Below are 10,499 nucleotides of genomic sequence, written 5' to 3'. Positions count from 1 at the left end.
GTACCCATTACCATGACTAAACCATTTTCATGGCACACTAGTTAGTATGTAAGACTTCAATAGGTAGAGATGCTTTGGGACTAGATAGGGTTGGGGGACCGATTGAGACAGTAGGTTCTCCTTGTTGAGATCCAACACGAGGAAGAACAAGATTGATCCTGAACCCTTCCCTTTCGTTTGCAACGGCCGGGGAAAGCAATTCGGTGAGGTCCATTTTGACCAACACCCTACCGAGCGTGGAGGCAATGGCTGTACGATGGTTATGGTGATGCAATGGAAGACTGGGGGATTCTGCCTACATACAAGGCTTCGATAGGTCTCCGGGTCAGGTTTGCCCTCTTGCTAACATTCTTAAACAATGGATCAAACAGCCCTAGAATAGCCAAGCAGCAGAGATGGAAAGCGTTCGATCTCTATCAAAAAAAACCGTTGTCTTGAAGGGGTACATAGTCTTTAACATGCTGAGCACAAGACAATGGATGATATGGAGCTCTAGCGTCCGACTCTTACTCTAGCTTCTATATTTGAGATGCACGGAATGAAGTCGAAGCATCATCTCTTGTAAGGCCTGATTTACATAGTTGAATAGCTCCCGAGCTTCCCTTGGCGACAAGTCCTTTGATAATAAGGTTGGAATTTGGGGGACACAACGGGATGCAACTGCTCAGTACCAACCAACTCTTTTGGTTAAGTAAATCTATGATAAGCCACTATGCTGTTGTCTCTTGAACATGCCCTCAGCCTTCCAGATATTTGCCTACTTCTGTAGTCTCCCCTACATTCAAGTAGCACAGAATGCCATCATGATGACTTCGCTAGAACAGACATTTCGAAACGAGTTTCTTCCATAGCATAACGTACACACAGTTTCAATCAATAATAAATTTGAAATTTCACATGTTCGTTACATCCATTAAGATAAGCCTCAGCAGAGGGAAGCCTTTTTCTAAGATAACTTGAAAATGCTTGCTCTGGAAGGACAGCTGGCAATTTTCTCGGGGCATCACTGGAAATCGCACTTGCTAATCTCACAGGGGCAGCGCACTTGTTCAAAATCGACCCCATGTCATAGGCCCCTTGGCAATGAAGGGAAGGGAAGCACATTGCTGCTTGCTATAAGGGGATAACAGAGCACTCACTTTGCTTTCCCTTCTCACTTTGTTGCCTTCCCATGAGAATGCAAGAAGACTGCAATTGAGACAACCCTGCATAACAAGTCATTAACATTCATTTTAATTTTTTTGACCCAGTTCCTGCATATCTATCACTAACTGCCAACCCTTTATAAAATTGCTAGTGAACCTGCAAAATTTAAAAGCCAATTATCCCAAACAAGATTGTTACTTACAAAGATCCCAGAACAAATGGGAGGGTCAGTTTGAAGTTGAAAAGCATCATTGAAATGACAGCGGTCAGAAGCATAGCTACAGAAGTTGAGTACACCTGAACATAAAAAAAGACTATCCAATTTAGAGCAGAGCACGCATACATGGGTAATCAATAAGTTACATAATCAAGCAGCACACAAACCTTGACGATGTTATCTGCATACTTCATAACCATTGAAACCGCAATTCCACTGAAAGAAAAGAACACTTATACTTTTATGTGGGGTCAACTATACTCAAAATATCGGTTTTCGAACATCAACACAAGAAGAAAAAACTAGTTACAATCTTGGTCTGGTTGGCCCAAAAACAACATAGAGAAGCTCAATGTAAGCTATCTCGAAAAATCAGAAGAGCAGACTAATTAGCTTCAGGTGTGGTAAAAAGGTCACAATTGCACAATTCGTTTCACTCATACCGAGCTCTGATATATTCTACAGGAGGAGAACCGTAAGCTAATGTACTAAAGGCAATTCAGAGATCACAATTACACCAATCTTGCACTGTAGCTTACCAACTCAATCCGGCCTTCAGTCTAGCATTATTACTGATTGGCAACAAGTTTAAGCACAGCGCCTATATACCTTAAGGCATGATTAGTGATCATGCATACAGTTATAGTCGTATATCCATAGAAAAATCCCCTGCAATTGCATACAACACAGTCAGTAGAATTTGCTCATGGGTAGATCATTTGTCACATTGAGCCAGATGCTCTGTTTGCATAAAATGTCTCAACTGTTAGCTTACTTGTTCACGATGGCATCAAAATCTTGTGTAAAAATGGCAAATGCATTGAAAACAATGCCGAATAAATAGAGCCAAAAGTTTTGCACATTGATGTTGCGTGAAGGTCGCTTTTTAATTATGACCTGTTAGCATCCCATTCCAACAAAGACACGACAGATTCATCATTACACGAAACCATCAACGGCTTCCAATATATATAAAATGCATACATTCCTCAACAAGTTAATTATTACCTCGGTATACACACCTGCAAAACCACTAAGCAATGCCATGACCTGCACAATAAACAGCAAGTCACTAAACACTATCCTCGGCTGCTCATCTATCAAATGTACAACCTTGACCAGATAGTTCAGCCACAAAAATTAACAGAAGGTAGAAACCATGGTGACAAGAAGTTGTACTTTTGAGGCTGAGAAACAGGGATCCAAAATCAAGTACACATTGACCATTAAGACCTAGCACAGCTCTTTACAAGAAAGTGACCCAGTCCCTAGAAGCCAAAAGAAGATGAGTGCATTGTTTGTCAAATAACGCATGGAGCAACTACTCCTCTTATAGGTGAGACTCCACAGATTAAGCATCCATGCGCTTCTCTAAGAAGTTGCATAGATACTCCTTAAATGCACGACTCATTAATCTCTGGAAGGTTACTCAACCATTGGTAAGCCCAAACGGCATCACCTCATACACAAAAAGGTCCCATTCAGTAACAGTCCTTGCACAAAAAAAGGACCAACAAAACTCTGGCAGTCTTCTGAATAGTTTTGAAGTGAAAGAGTGTAATGAGTACAAGGTCAGTTCATCTTACAATTGCCATGGCCCACCCTTTGAAAGGTGTTTGCAAAACATGCTCAGACCTGAAAAAATAAAAGGTGGATGGTTTGCATGAATCTATTAAAAAGAAAGATAAAACAACTGACACCATGGTAGATTACGAAACAATAAGATAATAATGATTGAAAAATCAGCAATTATAAAAGTTCCATACGACACATTCACCAGATCAACTTTTACTACACGCGAGAGAGAGAGAGAGAGAGAGAGAGAGAGAGAGATGAAAGGAAATGTTAAATTAACGTCTTCTAAAGGCCAAAATGACCTGTGAGAGCAAAGAGCTACATCATGGTGAATCTGATACAAGGTCTGGATAAAAAGAAAGAAACTAACTAAACAGAAACACTATTAAAGCTGTAAAAGTGGGTATCAAGAAAATGAGGGGTACATATACAAAAGGTGGGTGTGTATCTCAGAGAACAGATATAAAATGTTGGATATGTGTGTATCCGAATCCGGGGAGGGGAAGAGAGAGAGAGAGAGAGAGAGAGAGAGAGAGAGAGAGAGAGAGAGAGAGAGAATGAAATGAAATGAAATGTAATATTAACGTCTTCAAAAGGCCAAAACGACCTATGAGACCAAAAGGTTACGTGTGGTGAATCTAATACCAGGTCTGGGTACAAAAAGTACAAAGAACTGAAAAGCAAATAGTGGGTAGGGGTGGGGTGAAAGCTGATACAAGAGAGAGAGAGTTACGAAGAATTCAATTGTGCAGTCGTGCAGCCCAACGCAAGAAGAGCATACGCGGCCCACTGTATGGGGGTCAATCTGTTCAAAAAGTATGATAATGAGCCCACCATAACATTCATGAAAACAATCCATAATCCTCCAAACTCTTAAAAAGCCTTGGGCAACACATTGAAAACTTACCTCCTTTTCAAGAAAACCTTATACAAAACCCCTGTTGTAATGATGTTTAGATTCTTTAGAATTTGATAGCTAGGTGCATCCACGAACAAAAATATATAATACTGCATACAACATCCAGTTAACCAAAAAGTCATTACAAGCCATGCCTGTCATAAACAGGAAGCATTCCACAGAAAACCAAGAATTCCTTAAGAAAACCAGCATACTAAAAATCACTTATTCAGAGATAGAAAGAGGGATAAGGCTAACTTAAAAATGTAGGAACGGTCTCTACACTGTACATCAAGAGGATAAAAATCTCCCAATTTAGAAGAGAGTAGGGAATTTTAGAATCTCTTTTGAAGCTGAACTTTTCTCACCAAGGAAGTGGAACTTTCTTTCCGTCACACCCATCTATTACATGAACTTGCTGCTCACATGCTTACTACAGTGGCAACACACCTTGAGAAGCTAGCCGTAGATGATGCCCATGATGCCAACCCCACCTCAGATCCCACGGGCACTACCAATGAAATCCACGTCTAGCAAAAGAGGCCTCCCCTAGCTTTCACAAAGTGATGACGTGGCATAGACTAGAGGACAGACTCCGGACACAGAGGGGTCAAGGCCCTATGGAAAGATGCAGAAACGTTCTACCAACTTGCAAAGCCTAGCCGAGAGACTTGAAAATAAAGACCAAGATTTTGAAGTTGTTCCAACTTATGGGCTCCTGTCAGGGCCTAAAGGGACACTAGAAGATTAAAATAAAGCAAGAACCCCCAAATCACGTGGAGATGCTTGCGTGGCAGCGCTGTACGGACGTTCCGCAAATCACGGTGGCTGCTGATGTGGCACCTATACCGATTTCCGCAATTTGCGGTAGCAGCAGTAGCGCTAGCTTTTGGGACCCAGATGCTTTTAGACCTGAAGCTTTTCATGGACACTGTTTTTGGAAGGCCCAGGGCCTAAAAATAAAGTGCCTCAATCTCAGGCAAATACGCTTGGGAGCGCTGCTGAGACGAGGACCCTCGGACATTGTGTTTTATTAAGCATTAATAATAAAGAGATACCGTAAGGGGCGCCAGTCTTTGGGGCCAATCTCTCTAGGCACGGAATTACTCCATGCCGTGTCGTCTCTCTCTCAGTTTTGTACAGTTCTTTTAGTTTGCTCTCGTGTGTTGTGGTAGATTCTCGACTTGGAGTGTCCAAGTTTGTTATAGTGGTATCAAAGCCAGGAGGAAATTATGGCCCCTGACCATTCGGGCTCGCGTGAGAACAATGAAGATTCCAACGGACATCGTCCATCTTCTGAAGATTCGGTGAAGTCAGCACTGAAGAAGCCGACCACACCTAGGACTCTTGCTCAAAAGGTGTACTCAGAGGATGAGTTTGAAGAAGCAGTAGAACGACGAGTCAGCAGACTCCTGAAGACCAAGAAGTCGCCAGTTGAGTAGAGTTTAGCAGCAGACTATCCAGGCTACTTGGGTCAGAGATCTACTTTTGAAAATGCCAAGAAGGCAAAGAAATGAGTAAGACTCGAGGATTTTCCAGTTCGTCCTCATCTACTTCTGACAGCTCTAACAGTTCTTCGACCTCGGAGTTCAGTGACGAGGGAAGAAAGAGCAAGAAGAGGAGAAAGATCCAGGGATACAACAAAGGCAAGAAGAAGGCAAAGAAGAGTCGATCCCATAGAAGATCTCGAAAGTATTTTGACGGTTCAGACGAGGATTCCTCTTCCTTGGACAATTCAGAGTCTGATGAGCTGAGTTTACAAAGAGGAAGCACTTTTACAGAGCCAACCAGTATGACTTTTTTGAGGATAGGAAGAAGAAACCCAAAGATTTTAAGGAGGGCGTGCAAGCAATAAAGTTTGATACTTTTTTTGGCTTTAAGGATACTCACAAGGCCCTCACTTTTGGGACCCAGATGCTTTTAGACCTGAAGCTTTTCATGGACACTGCTTTTGGAAGGCCCAGGGCCTATAAATAAAGTGCCTCAATTTCAGGCAGATACGCTTGGGAGCGCTGCTGAGACGAGGACCCTCGGACATTGTGTTTTCTGAAGCATTACTAATAAGAGATATCGTAAGGGGCACCAGTCTTTGGGGCCAATCTCTCTAAGCGCAGAACTATTCCGTGCCGTGTCGTCTCTCTCTCAGTTTTGTTCAATTCTTTCAGTTTGCTCTCGTGTGTTGTGATATATTCTCGACCTAGAGTGTCCAAGTTTGTTACAGTGGTTTCAGAGCTCAATCGATTTTTGTTCTACGAGGATCCGATCCCTTTACTTACAGCACACATGGAATCAGTCGACGAATCCCGCCTAGAGGAAACTATGGCCCCTGACCATTCCGGCTCGCACGAGAACAATGAAGATTCCAACGGACATCGTCCATCTTCTGAAGATTTGGTGAAGTCAGCACTGAAGAAGCCGACCACACTTAGGACTCTTGCTCAAAAGGTGTACTCAGAGGATGAGTTTGAAGAGGCAGTGGAACGACGAGTCAGCGGACTCCCGAAGACCAAGAAGTCACCAAAGGGCAGAGTTTTGCAGCAGACTATCCAGGCTACTTGGGCCGGAGATCTACTTTTGAAAATGCCAAGAAGGCAAAGAAATGAGTAAGACTCTAGGATTTTCCAGTTCATCCTCATCTACTTCTGACAGTTCTTCGACCTTCGAGTCCAATGACGAGGGAAGAAAGAGCAAGAAGAGGAGAAAGATCCAGAGACACAACAAAGGCAAGAAGAAGAGTCGATCCCATAGAAGGTCTCGGAATTATTTTGACGGTTCAAACGAGGATTCCTCTTCCTTGGACAATTCACAGTCTAATGAGCCGATGTTTACAAAGAGGAAGCCTCTTTACACAGCCAACCAGTATGATATTTTTGAGGATAGGAAGAAGAAACCCAAAGATTTTAAGGAGGGTGTGCAAGCAATAAAGTTTGATACTTTTTCTAGCTTTAAGGATACTCACAAGGCCCTCGTTTTTATTTAACAGTTTGATATTGCATACTCTAGATTCAGAGCATTCCAAAGTCTGGAGCGAGGCATCCTACCCCAACTTCTACTAAGGGAGGCACCAACAGAGTGGCTCTAGTTCAGGAGAGTCTTTACTTCCTCATGGCTCACTCAAGAATATGAACGTGATGTGATTACGGCTTAGAATCATTTGAGGATGACCAAGGAGGACACTCTAGATACATATTGTCAGAGATTTTGGGACACTTTCTTTCTGGCCTCTACTTGCAAGAATACATTCAAGCAACAGATAGAGGATTTTGTTGTGGTCTGCGTAAAGTGATACGAGATTATTCTCTGCTGCAGAAGTCCGAGTCCATGCAACAACTGATGGGACACGCGAAGCAAGGGCTTCCAATACATGGGGGCACTCTTACGTAACCTGCAGATAGATTGGCCACAATTTGGATAGGAAAAGATACGAACAACAGTAACAAAAGGAAGGGAAAGCAACAGAAGAAGAGACCTTCAGGCCCTCGATTGTCGACAGAGCAACAAGCCAAATACTTCAAGGAGGGTAAATGTTACGGTTGTGGGGGCATGTGGTTGGCCAGATGTCCTAATAAGGCACCAAAAGAACAGCCAGAGGACAAGCCTGAGAGTTCTAGAGCAGCGGAGGAGCAAGCAAAGAAGGGAAAGACAAAAGCAAGACTGGTAGCAGATTTCGTGGGGACTGACCTTGCACAAATGGATGAAAGTACGGAGCTCTACAGAGCGTGGAGCAAAGTACGAGATCAAGAAGCCCTCATCTTCTTCGATGGAGGAGCCAAGGCCAACTTCATTTTGATTGAACTGGCGGCTCGACTTCGAATTACGCTAGATGAAATGGGACCATCGGCTGAGCTAGCAGCACCCGTAGGAATGAGGCAGAGCATTGACACCACCTGTTACAGGTTTTTCAGACACTGAGGCAACATCGGTTGGTGGTAATAGGAAAAAGAGTGAGTTTTTCTTACCAGAGATCCACTTTTTGGGATACATCGTCTCTGCGAGGGTGCACTGTGAGGGTGTCAAAATGGATCTGGCCAAGGTTGAGACCATTAAAGATTGGCCAGAGTTGAAGAATGTTCATGAGGTTAGAAGCTTTTTACACACAAAAAACGTGGGGCTTGTGACCAAGTCAACCAAACGTCCATATACAAGAAATATGGGAAATACCACGTCACGTGTCTCCCAAATCGTTCGCCCTAAAATATGCTTAAATCAGGCTAGAGAGGGTAAGGTTGTTGAGGCTTGAAGCCTTGAGGGAGAGGGAGAGGGAGAGAGAGCCTAGAGGCTTGGTGCCCTAGCTATTGGCTGCCTCAAAGGCTCACTCCCACCACCCTAGCCTCAAGCACATGGCACTGCCCCAAATACGTTAAAAGAAAAAGGTTATATTTTTAAATGGGCCCATTCCGGCCATCTGCGTTTCGCCGTTCCGTTCCGCGTTCTACCCGTTCCAGTCATCCCTGGTGTTCCATTCCCATTTCCATTCCGGCTTGGGAGCGCGTTCCGAGAACGAGAAGGCCCCGTTCTGCCCATTTCTATTACACTAAAGGAGACCGACCCACCTGCTCTCCCCCAACAATGAATGTTGTAAGACGCACCTGCAACTAAATCTCCAAAGAGTCCAAAGGCTGCAAAACTCGCCTATCCTAGGGCACCTCAAGCTGATCCTCAACTGCCTCCAACTTTTGATCCTCATGCTCTGTCTGTCTATCCAACTGCCCTAAAACATCCTCTTGCTTCAGATCTCGCAACCTCTCCTCAAGAGATATATTCGGTGGGTGCTCTATCTCATCCAACCAACCTCTGTCTCACTACATGTCTGTAAACAAGGACATGTTGTACCTATCCCTGTCTACCTGCTTGTCTTTGTCTATGTCTCTACGTCTATTGATCATTGTGCTAGTGTTGAGCACTCTTCTCTGCCGTTGAATCTCACCCCTCTAATCTCCATCATCTTGTCACACTGGGTCTTGTTGCTATGCAGAGCTCTGTTGTGTATGTTGTGGCTTCGAGGACCGCCCTCTCTTGCAACTAGTCTGTCTCTGATGTCACCCTCTACGGCAATCCCTCACTAAATACCCCATCTCATGATATCCAAGGCACTACTTTGGTTTGCATTAGCCACAATCCTCTGCAGGTTAGCGTTCCTTTCCAATGAAAAGTGAGTGTCTGGAAACTAGGTGGTAGCTACCTTAATAGATGGCGCACATGTTTGACTCTCTATTGATCACATAAAAGGTATGCCAAAAATAGAACCCGTCTACCTCAACATGTCTGGCAAATCAAGTAGCTCTAGAAAAGCAATTTTGAAAAGATACTTCTCGACCTAACATTTGTCCTCAAAAACAGCTAGTGTAAAATCCTCGTACCACAAATGCGGAAGATCAAGTTATCTCCAAACGTCAGAGGAGTGCGAGCGACAACACTAGAAAATAGCAATGAAATTGACTCTGCCCATAACGATGATATCCTCCACACTGCCTTCATCCGCAACAGCTAACAACACGTAAACCATTCTCGGATTTAACCCAAGCATAGGAGCATCGACCAAGTGCTGATGATAGAGAGAGCCTTGACACAATCACCAATCTTCTGTGGAAAATCCTCAGATATGACAAAGGATGGTGCCATAATACTTGAAAAGGAGAAGGCGACCAATAACCTGTATTTGCCTCCTCTTACCCTTCCCGACCTCACCCCTCGAGCACCTAGAGATGGTAGGTGTAGGCTATGCGTAAATGTGTGTGTGTGTGTGTGTGTGTGTGTGTGTGTGTGTGTGTGTGTGTGTGTGTGTGTGTGTGTGTGTGTGTGTGTGTGTGTGTGTGTGTGTGTGATGGCAAGATCTTTGAGGCTCCTTTATCTTCCACACAGGAAGCTTGCCAAGTACGTCGCTTGTTTCTTTCGCATGTTACTCCTATTCTTTCGATACACTAGGTTCAAGACTTGGAGGTTGTTTTTACTAAGTCGTAATTGTATGCCAGCTTGCTTGATTTGGGCCGTTCGAAAGCTCCTAGTTGGGATGGTCTTACTGTGGAATTTTTCTCGTCTTTCTAGGATAACTTAAAGCTGCCACTATTGATAATGATGAATACGGCCTAGGAGCAGCAGTTTTGCCCTCCTCTTGGAAAGAAGGCCTCCTCAAGTTGATACCTAAGCAAGCACTATGTGAAGAGTTCTCTCATTGGAGACCAATTACGCTCATGCATGTGGCATATAAATTGATGGCTAAATTGATTGTTAATCGTCTCAAGGGCTTTCTGCATGAAGGCCTACATCAATCTCAATATGGCTTCATTCCGCACCGTCAAATTACTGATAACCTAGCAAATATCATCATAGGCATGGAATATGCGAAATATACTCAACAGGATGTATTGGTCATGCAAGTTGACATTGAAAAGGCTTTTGATATTTTTCTTTGGGACTACATTGCAAACGCTATGAAACCATTGGGCTTTGGGCCCAAGCTTTCCTAGGTAGTCTTTTTCTTCTATGCACATAGTTCTTCTGTGGGATGGTTTTCTCACAGACCCTTTGCCTCTAGGAAGATCATTAAGGCAAGGTTCTCCTCTCAGTGCTTTGCTCTATGCAATCGCTACTCACCTCCTTCTTGTGTATCTGGATTTCTTGACTTCTTCTTGTTGACTGCATGGTCTCGTGCTTTCATCTAGG

The 10,499-nt window shown here is 43.6% G+C and overlaps 1 protein-coding gene across 1 annotated transcript in view; it reads right to left on the bottom strand.

The window, feature by feature from the left end:
* Window positions 1–827: 827 nt before the first annotated feature.
* LOC147437058 (CMP-sialic acid transporter 2-like) overlaps window positions 828–10,499 on the bottom strand; it is a 76,324-nt gene continuing 66,652 nt past the window's right edge. The window contains exons 7-15 of the mRNA XM_086486469.1: window positions 3,846–3,946; window positions 3,672–3,743; window positions 2,950–2,998; window positions 2,372–2,413; window positions 2,139–2,260; window positions 1,973–2,032; window positions 1,531–1,579; window positions 1,349–1,443; window positions 828–1,205 (exon numbers count right to left, since the gene is read on the bottom strand). Of these exons, the coding sequence (XP_086342595.1) occupies window positions 1,154–1,205; window positions 1,349–1,443; window positions 1,531–1,579; window positions 1,973–2,032; window positions 2,139–2,260; window positions 2,372–2,413; window positions 2,950–2,998; window positions 3,672–3,743; window positions 3,846–3,946 (642 nt within the window). The 3' untranslated portion in view covers window positions 828–1,153. The remainder of the gene's footprint in view (window positions 1,206–1,348; window positions 1,444–1,530; window positions 1,580–1,972; window positions 2,033–2,138; window positions 2,261–2,371; window positions 2,414–2,949; window positions 2,999–3,671; window positions 3,744–3,845; window positions 3,947–10,499) is intronic.

This window comes from Adiantum capillus-veneris, chromosome 17 (assembly GCF_014529385.1).
Source record: "Adiantum capillus-veneris isolate H3 chromosome 17, ASM1452938v2, whole genome shotgun sequence".
Taxonomy (NCBI): domain Eukaryota; kingdom Viridiplantae; phylum Streptophyta; class Polypodiopsida; order Polypodiales; family Pteridaceae; genus Adiantum; species Adiantum capillus-veneris.
Note: the sequence above shows the minus strand (reverse complement) of the source record. Positions and strands in the feature narration are given on the sequence as shown.